At 43.8% G+C, this 21,635-nt stretch overlaps 1 protein-coding gene across 3 annotated transcripts in view; it reads right to left on the bottom strand.

Annotated features, from left to right (window-relative positions):
* The window catches only part of HEPACAM2 (HEPACAM family member 2), a 48,970-nt gene that overhangs the window by 13,781 nt on the left and 13,554 nt on the right, over positions 1–21,635 (bottom strand). For all 3 annotated transcript variants that reach the window (XM_084860465.1, XM_084860466.1, XM_084860467.1), the window contains exon 4: positions 15,139–15,435. In XM_084860465.1, the coding sequence (XP_084716591.1) occupies positions 15,139–15,435 (297 nt within the window). The remainder of the gene's footprint in view (positions 1–15,138; positions 15,436–21,635) is intronic.

The raw sequence follows: 21,635 nt of genomic DNA, 5'->3' as shown, positions 1-21,635 counted from the left end.
TGGAATACTGGACACCGGAGGGGGAGGGCTGAGTAAATGGAGTGGCCATGAAGAGGGCTATTGCAACATAGAGAAGGGCCTGTGGAGGAAGGTGGTAACTCAAGAGATCCAGGGGATGCAAAGTAGTAAGGAGCAAAGAGGTTTAACACCTAATGGGAAAGAACAGGAACTACAGACACAGAGGACATAGGCCATCATTCTGGAAAAGTACAGCAACCAGGCAAAGACGGCCCACATCAGTGCCATCTTGTATGCATTATTAGGGTGCTGAGGATGTAGCAGGGCACTGGGAGGGATGGAATTGGTGGGTTTCTGCTGAAATTCAGCAGCAAACTGTGATGGACCACTAAAAATATCAAATTTAACTTGTTTTCAAGCTAAATTTTACCCTTTTACTGCTCTGTAGCTAATATGGAGTGCTAAAAGAGTCAACTTTCACTTGAGAACAAGCTAAATTTTATCTTTTTAGCACTCCGTATGTCTAAAATGGCCTGTTTTTAGCCAATTCGTGTGTTTTTTTTGTTACCACCAATTTTGCCTCTGAATATCACGTATAAAAGTAGGGTTGGGTCCAGCTTTGAGGGAGTCCTGAGCAAAATGTCCTCTGGTGGGCATTTTCCTCTGTCAGTGGGACTTGGTGGCCTTATCTGGCTATTCTCCAAGCAGTGCTCAGTGGCTCATTCAGCCACTCTTTTGACCTCTGTATGCCCTGGCTGTGGGCTGCTAAGGTTTGGAGGTGCCAAGATAATAAGCCAGACCCAGGTTTGCTTACAAGGAGCCTTTATTGAGTACTTACAGCGCACAGGCATACCCAATAGTTGGATCAGAAAAGCTTCTCTGAACCCCGAGCCAAGGGGTACAATGAGTCTTATACCATACATGTCAGCAGTGAGGCAGCATGACAGCAGCAAGCGTTAATTAGCGTTCATCTGCAACTTTCCCAGCATAAACTAACAGTGCTTGTCCAGAAGGAAAACAATCAGAACTTTCTCAGCACAGCCACCTGTAAGTCTGCATAAACATAGCCTCACTTCTTAGGCACATCCTAGGCCCTGATCAGATACTAGCCTTTGTTAGCATGGAATGTGCTGAGGCCATGCTGTCGACCCTTGACTCATCTCGCATGCTCAGAGGCCCACTACCAAGGAAATTGCATTTATAATGAACCTAAGCCAAGCATTATGGATCTCTAGGCCCCTCTACAGGTGACTTGGTTCCACTCCTAGGGCCATTATAACCTCCCACAATACCTACAGAGTGATGCGAGGTCAGGGGCATTGTGGGAAATTAAAAGCATGGCTCAAAATGCGAAGGAACAAATTTACGGGGGCCCAGGGCAGGTATCAGCACTGGCCCCTGCAAGGGTGCTGTGGGCCTGGCATCTGCCCAAGAATGCCAGATTCTGACACCAGCCTTGACACCAGTGTGGAGCTGTTGCATTCATGTCCTGTTTGTGAGCTTTCTAGAACCATCTGGCAGGCCACTCAGGCTAGAGAAATCTTTGAGCCAAGCCAGAAGGCCCTAATATTTTTAGCACAACATTGACTGAGAAACAGGACTCAGAAGGACTAGAAAGTTAGTATTGTAAACAAAAGGAAATGCGGGTGTATTTAGACATTAATTTATGATCTAATACAGCCTTCCCCACCCTGTACCCTCCAAATGTGTTGGACTACAACTTCCATAGATTAACATCCATAGATGTATATTTAAATGTATTAATGCATGCACAGCTGGCTGAAGACAATTTGCTGCCTGAGGCAAAGGGCAAGATGACACCCTCTCCCATTCAATGTACAAAAGCTGACTGGACTAGCAGTTGAATCGTTCTTCAGCACTGGAAATGGGATGGCATCCTCCACCACACCTGAAGACAGCAGGCTTGCTTACAGGACACAGGGCAGGCCATGTGGCCTACAGCTCTCTTCCAGCACCGTGCTGCCACCTCCCAGCATCCGCTGCCTGAAGCAACCTCTTCACTCTGCCTAATGATCGGGCCAGCCTTGAATACATGGGCTACATGCAGGAATTGTCAGTTCTATAAGTGATTCATAAATATCACCTAATACATACATACATACATACAGCTCTTCCACATGGTAAACTGTAAGAATTGCAGCTTGGCATTTCTGCCTGACAGTTAAGTATTCTCAAGTTCTGGACTGGTCCAGTATCCCCACCCTACTTTCCATTGACCCAATGCAGACAGGAAGCTCTATAAAAGAGTTCTTTTATAGAGAACTCTATACATTACACATTACACATTCCTGCAGTGTCATCTTCACCTACTTTGTGCTTTGTTAATTTCTTCTGCAATAGCCTCTCCTGTCCTGTTTTAAAAACCAAGGAAGTGTTTGTTATTTGGTTATAAATATGCAAGTAGAACCACAGTATGTTGTAATGAACTCGATATAAACCTAGGCTTATCATTGGAGGTGCAGCTTCCCAACCACCTAAATGCAACTCAGTGGAGCGATATTGCTCCAGTGAGTTGTGTACAGGAAAAAAATGACATGGTTTGACATGACGTGGCATCTGATTTGATTCAATGTCTCCTTTCTGCTTTTGCAATGTGGAATAATACTCACCCTACAGACAGTTGACTGAGACATGAGTAAAATCAGGGAAGCACAGTAGCCTGATTTTTCTTTGCAAAAATCATCAGTTTCTCTTATTTTCAGCAAAAGGGTCATATGGGAACTGTGTCCTCAGAGTGAATATAAACCACACAAGCTAGATTAGAGAACCAAATTCTGTCCAGACATACCTAAAAATATCAGTCACTGTCTCATCTATGTGAGTCTGCTTTCTTCCACTTTTGTTTTTACCCTCACCAGGCGCAGGTTGCCATGACATCTGAACCGGCAAGGGTGGGTGGCTGGACAAGCTATGAACAAGCCATAGGTTTCAGGATGGTTTGTAAACCACCCCAGCCAGTCACCCTCACCGTGTTCAGTTGTTACAATCAATAACCCACACCCGGCAAGAGTAATTATGCTAATGGGGTGGGTTGTGACTGGCATATGAGGGGGTATCATATCAGTGATCATGCAAACCTGCCCACTGAGTTGCCAGCCTTTCACCACCCATGTTTCGTATGGGCCGTCTGCCTTTAGTCTGATTTTTTAATGTCACATGCATGCTTGTTTATCTATTTGCTGCATTCATATCCCAACTTTCCCCCCTCCCCCTCCCCCCCCCTTCAGATTCGCCTTTTGAGGTGGGTTAGGATGGGAGACACAGTGACTGGCTCAAGGTCACCTAGTCAGCTTTATGACCGAGGAGAGATTTGAACCCATGTCTCCTAGTCTGATACTCTAACCACTACACCACACTAGCTCTACTCAATTTAATGTTCATTTAGTACCTTAAAAAAACAACCAAAACTAAAAATGTCAAACTGCTTCGTGGGGCCAAGAAGAGACTGTGTTGTCACAGCTGCTGGCTAGTCAGTGCTATGCACAGGTGGCTCCACTGTATACCCCACACAACCGGTTTTCACCAAGCTAGATCCTAGAGAGGAATAAGTATGTCTGTCAGCAACATGGTGAATGCAGTCCCAGAGTGCAGCAACTGCTCTTTTTTTTGTTATATACATCAGCATGCACCCCAAATGTCATCTGTGGTATCTATGTTGTGTATATCGTTCGCAATATACGCATGAGTGGGCACATGGCTGGTGCCAGTACAAATTATATTTGTCTTCCAAAGTGTCTATAGTTAAATACATATAATTTCATATCTCATCAGGGGCAAATATGACAGATAAGCTGTAGTCATGGCTTCACAAAGTTGCACATGAATTTGAGCAATTACTCTCTGCTACAGTACAACCATATGCCATAGATAATGACCAGTGTTTTCATTTTTGGCACTGCTCACAACATTGACACTTTGCCATGATCCTAGAGTAGTTAGCAGCCAACTGGAGGGTGATCACAGGCCAGAGGAAGCAGCAAGAAAATGGATGTGCAGTTTGCTTGCACATCTGCTTTTCATGATTCTGGACTGATGTAGAAAGGAAGCAGTTGTGCATGTCTCCCATATATGGCCACATGTGAAGACAGCTAATCTGTCCCACTGCAGGAGAGATTACAAGTTTCCACTTTGTCTGTCACTGAAAGCAGGGCTTGTTTAACTCGTGTTCTCTATCCCAGATATATTGAACCAACGGCCAAACTCCACTTCCGAGACATTCTTGGGAGCTGCCTTTCAGTGGTGGATGGGGCAAAAGGAAGCAGAGCCAAAATACTAGCATAGTCTGTTTTAAAGCTCTTGCTGCCAGTAAATCAGCCTTAGGAAAGGCATTTCAGCCTTTTAGAATGGGGAACTATGGAATAGCCAGGAAACAATCAGTAGCTGTGGGGCAAGGGGGCACAGCCTTCTCAGGAACCACAAAGGACCAGATTGGGGACCCCAGAAGAGCCAGACTCAGTTCCCAGGCCTGAGGTTCTGCACCCCTGAACTAGCCATTTTGCCACTCAAACACTCTCCCATTGCTTTATCACACGCAAGGGAATATATGGGCACCTATATCTTTCCTCCTTGCATCTTTTCTTTCCATAAGTAGAAAAACAGCTGGGGGTCCATTCTGTGACCAAAACCACTCAGAAAGGAAAGTGCTCAGCAATTCTCTCTCCCTGTCCTGCTTACAGGGGTGCTACAACCAGGTATCCAGACAGGGTCAAGTCCAAAAGCAAGGTCAGTATGCAGGCCAAAATCAAACGCAGGGAAATCCAAAGAGCGGGGAAGCACGACTCAAGAACCCAATACTCAGACATTGTTCTAGACACCAGTGGCTGCAACTGAAGGCTTTTAAGCCTGAGCCTACAGAGCCTCACCCAGACCACAGCTGCCAGCTATTAGTGCCACCTGAGGAAAGGTCTACTCATAAGCAAGGCCTTGCTCACAAGTATACATTTTCTCATGAGGAGTTCCTATTTCTCAGGTGGGCACTTTTGCATCTAGCAGCTGGTTGCGACTTGGCCTTTAGATGCCTGTGCTCCCTGGGTATAGGTGGCCCCTTGGCATCTGCCTCTGAGTCTGAGAGGGGGCCAATTATGTCTTGAGGGTTAGGGTCAATGCCTGTCTCTCCCATGGGCCCAGGATCCCCCTGACCCACCTCAAGATCCCCAAACACAGGCAGCTCCTCTGCTATGCTGGGTTCGAGGGCTCCAGGTCATCTTCTGAAGAGGAGTTCTCCAGACGGGAGATGACACTTTTCTCTTTCGTCCAGTTTAAGCTCACAGCCTCCACTCAGTGCTTTTTCTTTCAGCCAGGGTGTTGAACCTTTTTCAACCTGAGGGCTGAATTCCATTTCAGAGAAGTTGTTGGGGGCTGCATGCTAGGTGGGGCCAAAGGGTGGGGCCAAAGGCAAATGGGGTGGGCCAAGATACCAGCATATTTTAGCTTTAGGGCACAATCCTATTTATGTTTAGACAGAGAAAAGTCCTACAACTCCCAGTCAGCCATGCTAGCTGGGAGTTGTAGGACTTTTCTCTGTCTAAACATGCATCGGATTTTGCCCTAAAGCTATTACTGCCAGTAACTAAGCTTTATGGGAGGCGTTTCATCCTTTTAGAATGGGGAAGGAACCACACAAAGGTCAGGACATTGCCAAATGATGGCAGTGGTGGGAAGTAGGAACCTCCTTTTGGCGTGGGGAAGGGGACGTGGCCATCTAGACAATCCAAGGGGGCTACACTGGGACCCCATGCAGGCTGATTTGGCCCTCAGGCCTGACAATCAACACCCCTGGTTTAAGCCCACTCCTTTTGGGTTTGTTTTTTTTAAAGCCAGGAGGAAGATACATGCATCTATTTTTTCTCCCTAGCTCAGGAATTTTAGTTCAGAGGGCAGCATTGACACATATCAGGGAATAAAGTTGCCCTCACTGGTACTCAGTCTACCGCTTGCACTTCTAGGGTAATGTGCAAAGCTAATGCAGCCATCACATGACTCCTAAAACATCTGAATCCAGCAAAGAGTTCCACAGATGGGGCAGTGATGTCATTTGTTCGAAATCTTCTGTGTATATATTTCAGCACATGTTCGCTTTCTCAGTATTTTCTAACAGGAGCGTCATTCCTTGGGTCATCACCAGTGTTTGCACTGTGCAATCGATCTCATGATCTATAGTTCTAGATATTTCTCTTGAGCTAACGCACAGGCTGCATTGGAACTGAACTAGTATTCCTTGTATTACATGGTTCCTATATTTATGACCAATCTTTTTTCTGTTGTCATTTAAGGACTTGCACGGCAAGATAAGGAACTATCAACTGTTGCTTCCTTTTATGTATGCTAATATTGGTATCGCAGAAACCAATAACACCAGTCATAGTTTGTAAAAGTCTGAAGGTCATGGATTAGAGGAACTAATCTGTGTTCATGTCATTTTTTTTAATGCTATTGATTTAAATCCTTGAATAAAATATATTTATTCATTTCATTTTAAAATTGGAGAGGATCCCCCCCCCCCACAAGCCTAAACTAAATATTAGGCAAAAGTATGTTCTTCAAGGGGCCCGGCTGAATGGGGTCAGCTGTGGTGTGGAGGGGGGATCCCTGAAAATCAGGCAGAGACACCTTCTTTGAGTAGAGCCCTTCCATTTAGGTTTGAGTCACAGCTGTGGGTGTTGGTGTATGGAGTAAGGAACAATCGGTTTGTAATTAGGTTTCGAATTGGTTGGTTGTTAAATGATTGGTTGTTAAATGATTGGTTGTAAATAGTTAAAATTTTCATCAGTAGTTGATTTAATGTGTAATTATTGACTTTATTTATATTATTGTGTTGTATGTTTTTGGGTTAATTGGAATGCGCTCTGGTATAGAGCGCAATATAAATAATAATAATAATAATAATAATAATAATAATAATAATAATTAACACAAAGGAGATCCTGGATCCAACCCAATAAAATTTCCTGGTCATTTTAACAATATAATTTCTTGTTGGTTTTTCCCACCTGAGCTGGTCATGTCAGGGCATCGCCAGAGAGACTCTAATACATAGGCTGCATCTCGAATGTGGCTATCTTTTGGTGCCACCGTTTGGTGGCAGTTTAATATCTCTTACATATTATTTGCGACCCATGTTGGTCCTCATATACATCAGGCCCATGGCTATCATGGTAGCCATTAAGGCCTGGGGAAGGGACTACAACACTAGGTCTAAGACCACTTCTGCTGCCACAGCTGGGATTCTGGCAGGCAATGGGATACCGGCAGAATAAACACTCCCTGTGTGCAGAATGCTCAGGAGGGCACCTGACGAGAGAGATGAATCCTTATGCAAGGCTCAATTTCACTCCCCCTTCCCTCTGTTGTGTGGTTCTGTATTGGCCTGAATACCTGAATGACATGTAGACCCATTTCAGTTGGGCTTCAGGCCTGGGCATGGGACAGAAACGGCCTTGGTCGCCTTGGTGGATGATATGAGGAGGGCTCTGGATAGGGGCGAATGCTCCTTCCTTGTTCTCCTCGACCTCTCAGAGGCTTTTGCTACCATTGACCACGGTATCCTCCTGGACCGCCTGGAGGGGTTGGGCATTGGAAACACCGTATTGTGGTGGTTCCGGTCCTTCCTCTCCGGCAGGTACCAGAGGGTAGCACTGGGAGAGGAGGATTCAGACCAGTGGCCACTCACGTGTGGGGTGCCACAGGGTTCCATCCTCTCCCCAATGCGATTTAACAACTATGTGAAGCCACTGGGGGCTATCATCAGGAGGTCTGGGGTGTGGTGTCATCAATATGAGGATGACACACAGCTCTACCTCTTGTTCAAATCTTGGCCGTAGGGCCTACAGGGTTGGCCATAGAATCCCTGTCCAAATGTCTGGAGACGGTGAGTGGCTGGATGGGGAGGAATAAGCTGAAGCTGAACCCTGACAAGACTGAGGTACTTTTGGTGGGAGACAAGAGGAGGTTGGGGGATGTTGACCTGGTGTTGAATGAGGTACAGCTACCCTTGAAAGACCAGGTCTGCAGCCTGGGGGTCATTTTGGACTCCCAGCTGTCCATGGAGGCTCAGGTGTCAGCTGTGAGCCGGACAGCACTGTACCAACTCCATCTGATATGGCGGCTGCACCCCTACCTTCCCCACCATCTGCTCCCATTGGTAGTACATGCCCTGGTCTCCTCTCGTTTAGACTACTGTAACGCGCTCTACGTGGGGTTACCCTTGAAGACGGTTCGGAAGCTGCAGCTGGTACAGAATGCGGCAGCTCGCCTGATTAAAGGCAGCTGCCGGCAAGATCACATCACTCCAGTGCTGAAGGAGTTGCGCTGGTTACCAGTTGTTTTCCGGGCCAAATTCAAGGTGTTGGTTTTGACCTTTAAAACCCTATATGGTTCTGGCCCAGCCTATCTTAAGGAGCGCCTCCAGCAACACCAGACAGGCCGCTTAACAAGATCAGCCTTGGATGGCCTTCTGTCTGTCCCATCGGCCAGGACAGCTAGATTGGTGGGGACGAAGGAGAGGGCCTTCTCTGTGGTGGCCCCCACTTTGTGGAACTCCCTCCCGAGGGAACTCCGCCATGCCACTTCTTTAACGAGTTTCTGCCGAGCATTAAAAACGTGGTTGTTCAGGCAGGCATTTGGGGTGGGTTAGGGTATTTTTAGAAAATGATGTTTTTATTGTACTATTTTATTGTTTTAAACTGTTCTATTACATACTTGTATATCACCCAGAGTGGCTGGGTGACCAGCCAGATGGGTGATTAAGAAATCTAACAAACAAATAAATGTCTGGTGTAGGCTAGGATCCCCTAGACTCACAGCCATGGTTGGCCCAATACACTTTGCTGCCAACTATTTACACTTTTGCTGCCAACCTGAGGCAGAGCAGCAAATTGTGGTCCCCCCCCCCCCCCGCCCATGTCAAGGTACATAGTAGCCAAGGCTGGTCAAGTTATTTTTCAACCTGAGGCACAAAACCCCACATGGGCATCTCCTCCTCACTGGCAGTAAAAATACAACAACAACAACAAATTGAATAACTAAGAGTTGGATCCAGATTTACGCTGGATTAACTGCACTGGCAGAAGTGGACTTCCCTGCCCCCTCCTTCCCATGGCAGCCCTTCCAGCCCCCTGAAAATGCTACACAGAGAGTCAGGGTTTCTACATGAGGCTTTTAAACCTGCCACTTTACTGAGGCTTCTGCGTCCGGTTTCTTTGTGCGATTAAGATTAGCACCTTTACATGTGTTCTTTTTTCTGGGGTTTTTATTTCTCTGCCTTTCTACATGTTCCATTACACAACCACTGCGCTGTGGTATAGTGGAATTGCGCAAATACACCAGGGTTTCATGCCGCCATTCACAAAAATACCAGACTTCCAATGTCAGAACCCAACCCCCCCCCAACACACACACACACAATGGTTGCAAAACACAGGAGAGGCCTTGGAGGATGACGATGTCATGTAAAGCACCCACAAACTCCTGTGAATGAGGAATCATGAGCGCGCAATAAATGCCTTGTGTAGAAAGGGTCTCAGGAGACCCTGCTGAATGGGGTGAGTTGTGGTGTCAGGGTGAGGGGGGATCCTGAAAATCAGGCAGAGGGACCTTCCGTGAGCAGAGCCCTTCCTCTCAAGGAAGGCAGATCCTGGATCCAACCCTAACAATTTGCTGTAGTTTCATGAAACCCCAAATCAGCTGTCTGAGAAAGCTGCCTCACTCTGCCTAATGCGGGAAGGGCAACATCTGGGAGTTGGGGGCCACATTGCCCCCCCCCCAGCCCCAGTGGGGGCCATACCCCTGCTGCTGCTGAATTTGCCACCAAAAGTTGGCACAGCAGCAACAAAAAAGCAATGATGTCTCTTGAAAAGAAGGCATGCCAGGAGGGTACACCTTGTTTGGAAGCAAAACTGAGCTCCTGAGAGACTTCCTGGAGTGTGATTCTGCTTCCAGACAAGGCACACACTCCCTGCCAGCCCCCATCATTGCAGGTTTTTAAGAAGGTCCTGAAGGCTTACTTGTTTTTACCCTGGCCTTCTCCAGATTATGTTTTATCAGACTGGGCTATAGCTGCAACAGTGCTGTAGCTTTTGTCTTATGCTGGCATTTGTTTTTTTGGGAACATTTGCTGTTTTTAAGACTGCATCTTTTTTTTATTATACGGATTTTATTACACACATTTCATTGTTGTACACTGCCTTGGGAAAGCTCCTGCCCTGAAAGGTGGCCTAGAAATATTTTAAATAAATAAATAAAATTCTTTTCAAGAAAGAACTCCTCTTTTTTGCTGTTGTGGCAAATTCAGGTGTGGTCAGGAGCGGAAGGCACCAAAAAAGGCCAGGGTGGGTTCTGCATACGGCCCACAGGCTGTGTTGGCCACCCCTGGCCTAATGGTAGAAGCAGTGCTTCTGCTTATACACGCTGGGTGAATAAATTATTATTATTATTATTATTATTATTATTGTTGTTGTTGTTGTTGTTGTTATTGTTATTGTTATTTTATTAATTTATATCCCTCCTTTTTCCCAATACTGGTACTCAATATAGAAATAAAGAAGAAGACAGAGGCCATTCAGGACTTGTTTGTGGTTGAGAGAACTGGGCATTTGTTTAATAATGTGCAGTAACAAAGATATTGGAAATCTATTTTTAAAAGCTTAAATAGCAAAAAAAAGAACAAAAAAGAGGACAATCCCCCCACCCCCAGCTTTTGCTATCTTTTCAGGCTGCAAAATAAACTTTAAAATGGTTGTTTTTACATTCATATCCTATGGAGTGCTGTTTTACTTCCACAAAGGAAAATATGTAATTTTTATTTCTAATGTAATGCACAAGGTTTGTTTATGTTTTTTTCCTTTCCAGGCATCAAAGTATTTTTTCACACTGTATTGGTTTCACTGTAAAATTGTAACGTATTTTCCTTTCAGCGTGTTTGAAAGCACAGAACTTTCATCTGTAGTAATTACATTAAATCCCTTTGTACAATAGACAGCTGCTTTGCCTTGTTTATCTTGGGCATAAATGGCTCCGCTCTTTGTGCTGTAGAAGCCAAAGAAGCTTGTGAAATGTCAGATAAAGCAACATGCTAATAACTTTGTTTACATTAATAGAATGGCTGTAGGATCTGAAAAAGAGATATGCTTCTTAATGTCAGGAACATATATGTAAGACATAGTCATCATTTTACCATGGTTTTCCCCTGTATACTGTGCTATTTAGTATAGCCTAACCAGGGGAAGGGGGAGGAGGAAATTTGACAGTTTTACTACCTGCACAATGCTTTTCAAACATTTATTATTTATTATTTATTATTATTGTTATTGTTATTATTGTGAATTACATTTGTATACTGCCCAATAGCCAGAGCTCTTTCAAAACCAATTCTTAGACAGAGTGCCTGAGGAACTATGGACGGAGGTCCATAACATTGTTCAGGAGGCAGCAACTCAAGCCATCCCAAAGAAAAAGAAATGCAAGAAAGCCAAGTGGCTGTCTGATGAGGCTTTACAAGTAGCTGAGGAAAGAAGGGAAGCAAAAAGCAAGGGAGAAAGGGGAAGATATATCCAACTGAATGCAGAATTCCAGAGAATAGCAAGGAGAGACAAGAAGGCCTTCTTAAATGAACAATGCAAGGAAATGGAGGAAAACAACAGAATGGGAAAGACTAGAGATCTCTTCAAGAAAATTGGAGATCTCAAGGGAACGTTTTGTGCAAAGACGGGCGTGATAAAGGACAAAGAAGGCAGGGACCTCACAGAAGCAGATGAGATTAAAAAGAGGTGGAAAGAATACACAGAAGAACTATACAGGAAAGATCTTAATGTCCTTGATAGCCATGATAGTAATGTCCTTGATAGCCATGATAGAGCGGTCACTGAACTTGAGCCGGACATCCTAGAGAGTGAAGTCAAGTGGGCCTTAGGAAGCATTAGTAACAACAAAGCTAGCGGAGATGACAGTATTCCAGCTGAGCTATTTAAAATCCTAAAAGATGATGCTGTTAAAGTGCTGCATTCAATATGCCAACAAATTTGGAACACTCAACAGTGGCCACAAGACTGGAAAAGGTCAGTTTACATTCCAATTCCAAAGAAGGGCAATGCCAAAGAGTGTTCAAACTACTGCACAATTGAGCTCATTTCACATGCCAGCAAGGTGATGCTCAAAATCCTACAAGCTTCAGCAGTATGCGAACCAAGAACTACCGGAAGTACAAGCTGGGTTTCGAAGAGGCAGAGGAACTAGAGATCAAATCGCCAACATTCGCTGCATCATGGAGAAAGCAAGAGAATTCCAGAAAAACGTCTATTTCTGCTTCATTGACTACACTAAAGCCTTTGATTGTGTGGATCACAACAAACTGTGGTAAATTCTTAAAGTGATGGGAATACCAGACCACCTTACCTGTCTCCTGAGAAACCTGTACGAGGGTCAAGAAGCAACAGTAAGAACCGGACATGGAACAACCAAGTGGTTCAAAATTGGGAAAGGACAAGGCTGTATATTGTCACCCTGCTTATTTAACTTATATGCAGAGTACATCATGAGAAATGCTGGGTTGGATGAATCAGAGGTCGGAATTAAGATTGCCGGGAGAATTATCAACAACCTCCGATATGCAGACGATACCACCCTAATGGCAGAAAGTGAAGAGGATCTAAAGAGCCTCTTGTTGAGGGTGAAAGAGGAGAGTGCAAAAGCTGGTTTGAAACTCAACATTAAAAAAACTAAGATCATGGCATCTGGCCCTATCACTTCCTGGCATATAGAAGGGGAAGAAATGGAAGCAGTGACAGATTTTACTTTCTCGGGCTCCAAGATCACCGCAGACGGTGACTGTAGCCATGAAATTATAGGACGCTTGCTCCTTGGGAGGAAAGCTATGGCAAACCTAGACAGCATAGTAAGAAGCAGAGACATCACCTTGCCAACAAAGGTCCGTCTAATCAAAGCTATGGTTTTCCCAGTAGCAATGTATGGCTGTGAGAGCTGGACTATAAGGAAGGCTGAGCACCGAAGAATCGATGCTTTCGAACTGTGGTGCTGGAGAAGACTCTTACGAGTCCCCTGGACTGCAAGGAGGTCAAATCAGTCCATCCTAAAGGAAATCAACCCTGAGTGCTCACTGGAAGGACAGATACTGAAGCTGAAGCTCAAATATTTTGGCCACCTAATGCGAAGAGAAAACTCTCTCGAAAAGACCCTGATGCTGGGAAAGACTGAAGGCAAAAGGAGAAGGGGACGGTAGAGGATGAGATGGCTAGATAGCATCACCGATGCAATGAATATGAACCTGAGCACACTCCGGGAGAGTGCGCAGGACAGGAAGGCCTGGCGTGCTATGGTCCATGGGGTCATGAAGAGTCGGTCACGACTGAACGACTGAACAACAACAACAACTGCCCAATAGCCAGAGCTCTTTCAAAACCAATTCTTTAGTGGAGGAAAAATGGTTTTCTGGATCTAAGTATATCAGTTCCAATCCTGTATGGCAGGGAAGGGCAACTTGTGGCCCTCCAGGTCTTGTTGGACTGCAGGCCCCATCAGCCCTCACCATTGGCTATGCTGGCTAGAGTTGATGGGAATTGCAGTCCAACAAAATCTGGAGGGCCACAGATTGCCCACCACTGCTGCATAGGAAAGAAAATTAACCTCAGAAGATGTCTTGCTTAAAACACAGTGTAATTCTATGCGCATCTACTCAGGAGTTTGATATGAGTTCGATGTGAGGTTACTCCCAGGGAAGTATGTGTAGGATTGCAGCATCATTGATGAATGTTGATCATACTTCTATCCTCTTTTCCTTTAGAAAGTTCAGTGCCTAAATGGTCTTCTAATGGTCTCCCATCCAGGCATTGTTAAGGCCTGCAGCCTGATATCTTCAATAATGCTGTCTCATAGGGTATTCCCAGACAATTCACTATAGTAGTACACATATATCAGTATAACAATGCAAAGATCACTTGATTTATGATTTCTGGCTACATTTAGACTTCTGCAGTAGACATGGATAAATTCAAAGACTTGCCATGCCAGCATAAGCATGATCAGGATGGGGGTATATATAACTACATCAGCAGATTGTGATGTTCAAGGGCACTGAATGCAGTAATATTACAACAGATTCACAGACAGATACAACAACAGCAGTGTTTACGACTGAGATGTTCATCATGCAGGCAAAGGTTTCAGGGTCCATTTTTGTTAACTCCTGCTAAACGCCAATGGAATTTCCTGACATAGCGCTTCCTCTATCCCAGTCCCAGAACATGCCTTAAATGCTAACAACTCTGGTGTGGAGAAAAGAGGATCTGAACATATTGGATGTAGTAGCAATATAGAGACAATTGTCCAGTCTCAGAGCTCACCTCTAATGTCTTCCCATGTAGTTTCCCTTTCAAGCCATTCTCCAGTAAGTAAAGTTAGTTCTCTTTATTAATTCTATTATGCCTATGTGCACTAATTGGTCATTTTGAGGAGGCACTGGGCAGATTTGTACTAAGGACACCAAAGTATATCACATTGGGCTGGGGTGCAGAACCTAATGGCAGGGATCCCAATCGTGCTCTCTTGGGTTCCCCAGAGGGCCATGTCCCTTTCCCCCAGCTACTGATTGTTTGGTGGTTCCTGTTGTGCAGTTTCCCCCCTACATTCTAAAAGGCTGAAATGCCTTTCATAAGGCTTAGTTACTGCCAGTAAGAGCTTTAAGCCAAAAATATCCTTGTATTTAGGGCATTTTTGGCTCCACCCCCTTTTGCCTTTGGTCTCCCAGCCACCACTGGAATGCAGCCTCCAAAAGCTTCCCTGAAATGGAATTCAGCCCTCAGACTGAAAGAGGTTCTACACCTCTGACGTAGGGCATCTTTATACTACAAACATATATCTGTTTAATACTTGTTGAACTGTCACGGTTTCCTACAAAGAAACCTAGAAATTGCCATGTGTAACTCTGTTGCAGATCCCAGACCTCTTTCATATAGAGTTCACATGGCCCTTAGAGAGAGGGAACAGCTATTAAATAAGTTTAAATCTAATGAGACATAGCCTTAGGAACTCTACCTTCTTTCCCTAATGTGAATTTTTAACGTAGTGGATAGCCGGGTTTTCTGACATTGGCTTGAAATTTGAGTTTAGTACAACCCTTGTAAGTTGATATAAATATTCATTCATTCTTACCTTTTGGTATAATTATCACAAGGATGTGGGTTTCAACCTGGTTTTCAGTCATGTTGTTGTAAGCGCTACATGTGTATTCTTCTGTTTTCTGTGTCACCTTCTCAGATGCAACTTCCAGAGATCTTCCATACTTAATAGGGTGTGTAGAGTTGTCTGCTCTCCGGATCCATGAATAAATATTTGGTGGATTGGAATCTGCTGAGCAGTAAAGCTGGACTGCTTCCCCTCTGTCGAGTGTAAACACTCTCCCTACTTTCTGGCCTTTGTCAGTATTTATGGTAAGGCCATAGGGTCCATCTTCATGAATATAACAATAATGGAGAAAAAAAAAAATAAACTCAACAAAGAAACATAATCCATGGCAAATGACTGTGGTTATGTCAAATCTTCCAACTATAAAACTTATCTTTCTCTCATGATTATTTTTCTAGCCATATCCTAAATACACATAAAGTGGACTTAAGTCTTTGTTGCATATTTTAAGTATTCACTCCACTTCAAGGCCTACTTTGCACATACTGTTAAACCATAATCTAATTTTACAGTGTTATCCTCAAGCTTGCACACTTCTCTCCACTCCTCTTCTGGCACACCCATGAGAAGATCAGAATCTTCCACTGCTATTTTTCATTAACTGAAGTTTAGTGCTTTTTCAAACCCCAAACTGTGGTTAATCATAACTATGATTTGTTTTTAAAAGTCAGCTTCTTTAACTATGTCTTCAAGCTGGCTTGTTTCAATAAACCATAGCTTTGCCTAAGATACACATGTTTTGCAAGCAATTTTCCTAATATAATGCATTTTAAACATTATTTCCCCTAATATATACATTTTTTGATTGGAGAACTCCATTGCAAAATTCAGGGAAGTGCAAATTTTGAGGGATAACTGGGTTTTGGTTTGCATGTTGGTTTGAAAGCACAAAATTAAAGTTTGCATTAAAAAGGAAACCGAATGAATTTCATCCCCATCCCTAGCTATACCAAAGCTCTATTTTGCACAACAGAACAGTAAAGCTATAACACTATGAAAACCTATGCAAACCTTGAAATTCTACACAACGGTGAAACTCTTCTATTTACATGGTAAGGTAAATTACATAAGATTTCTATTTACAGAAAAGACCAGTAAAATTAGTTCAGGAACAACTGATGGTAAATAGAGATTATCTGGGTTCTTATTTACTCAGAATGAAAGGTCTGAGACACACACTTGTCAGTCATCCATGCGTCCCTCACTCAAGGCTATGGCTCTCTCTACACATGATAAGACATGAGTTGTGTGAATCCTTATTCAATCTGTCCATGTGCATCAAGGCAACCGTGTTGTCTGGGAACATCCTGGGCTAGGACTGGGACTTAGAACTGTGTGCGCTGAAGCCTCAGAGCTCTCTTGAGGCACAGGAGGAAACAGAGGGATGCTATATTGGCCCCTGCAATTGGCAGACAACATGAAGCCTCTGGATTTTTCAAGTTTGATATAAATCAGGGGTGGGCAATTGTGCGGTGCCTGGGGGCCATTTTCACCGCCACACCACGGGCCGCACTCTGTGGGGCACTGGAAAAAATTGCCAATTTGCTGCTGAAAATCAGCAGCAAGCCACTATGGAAGCCTAAAGAGACCAAATCTCACTTGTTTTCAACTGAGATGTGGCCATTTTAGGCTTCCATAAGCAGACGTGAATCACTACGGAAACCTAAAATGGCCAAATCTTGATTTCGGCAGCAAACCAGCAATGTTTTTGCCACCGCCACTGTGAATTTCAGTGTCTTGGTGGACGCTGCGGGAAATTAAAAGTGTGGCTAGAAAAAAAAATCAAGGAGACCCATGACAGGTATCAGCAGCTGCCCCAGGAAGCCAGACATTGGCACTGCAGACAACTGTGGAGCCACCATCTGCACAGAAAACTTCCAGAAATTTGTGCAGGGGCGTGTAAGGCAAAAAGGTACTTGCCTTTGCACTCTCTCCCCCAAGGACTGTGCTTTCGTTGTGCATAGTAGTATAGAAAAAATTAGGGATGTTGTGGGTGCCCAGTTGAGGCTCGAAGCCTGGTGAGAAATCACCAGCTTGCCCCCAACCCCCCAATGCCAGTCTGCAAGCCCTAGCGCTTGCCCGGCTCAGTGCGCACCAAGCAGTGCAAGCGCATGGGCATCCGCTCCCCCATTGAGCGCCATTTCCCTCTCAAATGGCTGCTCATACTTTTCTGCAAGTATCCCATCTACGCAAATGGGGGCCTTAAAGATATCTGTAATGTTGTTGACATTGCCCCTTTAAGGCCCCATTTGTGTAGATGGGATACTTATGGAAAAGAACGAGCAGCCATTTGAGTGGGAAATGGCACTCGATGTGGGAGCAAACGCCTGTGTGCTGATGCCAAGCACCCTGTGAACTGCCCAGCAGCTCGCCCTGTGCCACTCACCAGGGCCGGGTAAGTGCTGGGGGTTTGGTGAGTGCCGTGCGGGGCAGATGCAGGGTGGCCCATCCATCCCTAGAAAGGATACATTTTGCCAGTCTCAGGTTCTGTTATTTAGGGGGCAATTTCAGAAAAGCCCAGATTAACTGCAAAACTAAAACCTATTTAGTATGTTGGCTTTGGTTGTGTAGTCCCTGGTTACAGCCTGCCTTGTAGTCTTCCTAGCAGGCTAATTCTGTTCTTCCTAGTTTTGCATTGGTCTCTTTACGTTCAAGAGTTCAATTAGTACATTTGTTTTGCAATTAACAGACAAATCAGATATGGACTGTGAACAGTTCTGATGACAAAAATCTTTCTAAAGCATATTAAAATAAAATATGTTTAGGCTTCAAGGACATTTTCCAAATATTTCTCTCTGGCAGTGCTACCTCTTTTCAAATATTGTTCTTAACAGAGGGGACCTTTTGAGTCAGTAAAATCTATTTACTAAATGACTTGTAAAATAATAAATCATCACTTCTTAGCAACAATTTACTTCTCAGTGGGAACATGATCAATTGCTCCTGTCACCATGAAACTGTTATCCGTCTTGTTTCTGAACAGATGGTAAGTATTTACTGTGGGTGACCTTTATTATTACTGTAACTCCCCTGGCAGAAATGGCATATGGTACATGCAGACCCTGGAGCCTGTACTGGGTCCTTATTGAAAAAGCTGGTAGCTGACAAACAGGTTTTAGTCTACTACTGATAAAGTTTAGATTGAATTATGTGACTTGAAAACGAAACTCGGTAAATGAGATCATTGCAGCTAATATGGCGTCTGCGCTATTACGGGAAGGTTTTGTTCCTTGTTACCTGTTGGCTCCATGTTTGTGCAAAATCGCTTCGTAAGAAACAAACAACCCCTGAAACCTTGTGGATTAAATTCTGTAACAAGGGTGCTTTTTTATTAGCTTTCAACTGTATTGCAAAAGACCCAATATGGAAAAACACAAATTAGCATCCCTGTTTGTAGTTGTAATGTAATGTAATGTTCTACCGTTATCACAGTGCAATGTCTGCAGCCAGTTGGCAAGAATGGAAGGCAACCCAAAGTTGCTGTTTAGAGAAGCATTCGTGGTTGCTTATGGATGTATATAATATATATGAGAGGCCTAAAATGGGCTCACTTAGCGTTGTAGCAGGGAGAATGAGCTAAGTTAAGAAGTGCAGCAAAAGGTAGTTGACTAGTGGGATTAGGAAAACTATAGTGGTGCCCAGGTTACCTTAGAGTCAGTAATGACAAGGATCTGCCAGGGTATGGTGTGAGAGTTATTTCATAACAATATATTCCATAACATTGGAGGCTGGTCCTGACAAGAGCATCAGTTAACTACTTTCCAAAGAATTACTTTCAGAAGTAGTTGATCTGATTCTATTTAAACCTACATTTTTTGTTTGTTTACCTACAAAATGGGCTTGGTTTTCTGAAGGCCTGTTCCCTTGACACTGATGCTGAACAGACCAGCTGTGTCTGTTTATTGTCATTAAAATTATCCCTGGCCACAGCCTGCTGTTGATCCCTCCTATACTCTGTTATGGGCTATCCATGGTGATGGTACCTCAACCTAAACAGGTCTTCATATCTGCCACACTAAAGAATAACAGCCAAAGATCATTCCCTATGATGACGGCTCACATATTGACCAAAATATTTTAGGCACATGTGTCATGAGGGTCAGCCCACCAATGAAGCAGGGCGAGGCGCGTACCTCAGGCATTCGAGCAGGAGGAGGAACTACCCAGAGTTCCAGGTTCAGATGCATTCCAGGGTTCTTGATTACAGCTTATTGAAGGGGAAGCCACGAATGCACAGAAGGTAGCACTCTCACTCGTTGCTGCACAGCCCTGCTAATTCCTGGGTTAAACAACCCAGGAATTGGCGTGAAATGCGAACCGGGCCCATTATGGGCTGCTTGCAACCTCAGAGCTAATTAGTGAATACTACTGTTTTTTAGTCACTCATGTACAGTTTAGAATGGAAGGATTCAAAATGCATGTGGTTCATGAAAAAAGCAAATGCCTGGTTATAATCACATAATATTGTATGGATGTAAACTGCCCTGAAATTGATGCTTGCATCTGGAAATGGAATTTCCCAATTTTGGCTTATGATAATCCTACCATACATATAGGTTAAGGCTCTTCTGCCTTGTTTTCTCACTTTTCATCCTTTAATCTCTAAACTCCATATTTGCTTAAATTCATCAGTTTTTGTCATGCTGTTTTGGGATATGCTTCCAACACCTTCAGAGTCAACAAAGCTTCTTTCAAGTGTAGATCAAGTAAAACTGTTTGCTTACAGCTTGGTTAAACAACGTTATTCTTCATCGCCCTTTATCCTGTCAGTCAAATCTTTCCAGTCTCCAAAATACTGCAAATAATTAATGTACATAACTAATGTTGTTTCCAGTGAAATGTATATCCAGATTTTCCAGACGTTTAACAGTTTTATCTCTATGAGTAATCCCATTTGTTTCACAGGTGTCAGTTTAAGTAAACATATAAAACTCCCTACATTTACTTTGTATAGAAATAATAAATGATGATGATGATATAGACTCTAGACCTTATTTGCCTTTTGTTTATATAAAATATGGCCTGGAACTGAGGAGGTGCTTTAAGCTGTCCAAATGCTTGGGAACACCCAACAGGATTTAGACTTTTTCTTTGAACAGCAAACCTACACGCCAAATCAGAAACTGCTTTTCAGGGCCAATTCTACCATTAGGCAGACTGAGGCAGTTGCCTCAACTAGTAGATACTGTTGTGTGTATGTGTATGGGCAATGACAGCAGTCACCACCCCCAGCTATTCCCTTCTGTTCTCCCTAAACTAGCCTGTTGCCCTCAGGTGTGGTAGAGGATACTGTCCTATCACCAGTGTTGAAGTAAGATTGAACTGCCAATCCAGTTGGCTTCTACTTTTGAAAATGTGTGTGTGTACGCGTGCGCGTGTGAATGCATGTGCCACCCTGCCCTTCACTTCCGGGAGCAAAATGTCTTGGGCCAGCCCTGCTGCTTTTGAAAGTCCCTCTAGTTTCAAAAGTGGTTTGCCATGTGTAATGTGGGTGACGACTGTTTGAGAAATATAAACCTAAATTTATTTTATTTATGTGGATTTCTATCGTGTCTTTCTTCCATCATGGAATGCAAGGCAGTGTACATGGGGTTCCTAGGTGGTCTCTAGTCCAGGCATTGACCAGTCCCAGCTTTTGAGAGCACAGAACTCAAAGTGCACAGTTGTGCTGTTTTTTTGGATCCTAGCCCGTCATGAAGAGTCGGACACGACTTAACGACTGAACAACAACAACAAAATAAGTAAAACCAGAATAGAATCCTGTAAACCCACAAAGAATCCTGTACATTCATCATAAACTGTAATAGAAATTATCTACACTGGATGTTAAGTCAGGTTTAAATGGTAACTTTCCTGACCTGTGTCGAGCCATGCTAAGGACCAGGCCCTAATCTACAATAGGCTCTGCTTAGAATTGTGGATACGCTCATGTCCATTCCAGAAGAAATCTGATGTGATTCTACATTATGACTAACACACCCTAGAAAATAGAAAAGAAAAAAGAACACCCCACCACTACATTGCATTTAAAAAAGCCATAAATGTCCAACTTAATATAAGCCCCGATCTTCTTATTAAAGGCTTCTTTCATGGAAAAGGGGGTAGGTGAAAGACAGGTTTTTCTATACATTCTGCACTGCTTTCTCTCTCCTCAGCCTTGCCTGGAATAGGCCTTCTACCATCATAGGAGGATATCTTCATGGAAGCCCAATGGCAGGCCATTGTGGTGTAGTGGTTAGGGGGTCACAGTAGGGCTGGGGAGACCCAGGTTCAAATCTTTACTGAGCCCTGTAGTTTAATGGGTGATCTTGGGCTAACTATTCTCAGCCTATCCTACCACACAAGGTTATTGTGTGGATAAAAATCTGGAGAGGGGAATCATATACACCACCTTGAGCACATAGAGGAAAACTGAGCTATAAATGTAATAAATAAAACAAATATGTGATGCCAATGAGCTACCA

The sequence above is a fragment of the Heloderma suspectum genome, chromosome 5 (assembly GCF_057233095.1).
Source record: "Heloderma suspectum isolate Gila_16-S chromosome 5, 16-S_ref, whole genome shotgun sequence".
Lineage (NCBI taxonomy): Eukaryota > Metazoa > Chordata > Lepidosauria > Squamata > Helodermatidae > Heloderma > Heloderma suspectum.
Note: the sequence above shows the minus strand (reverse complement) of the source record. Positions and strands in the feature narration are given on the sequence as shown.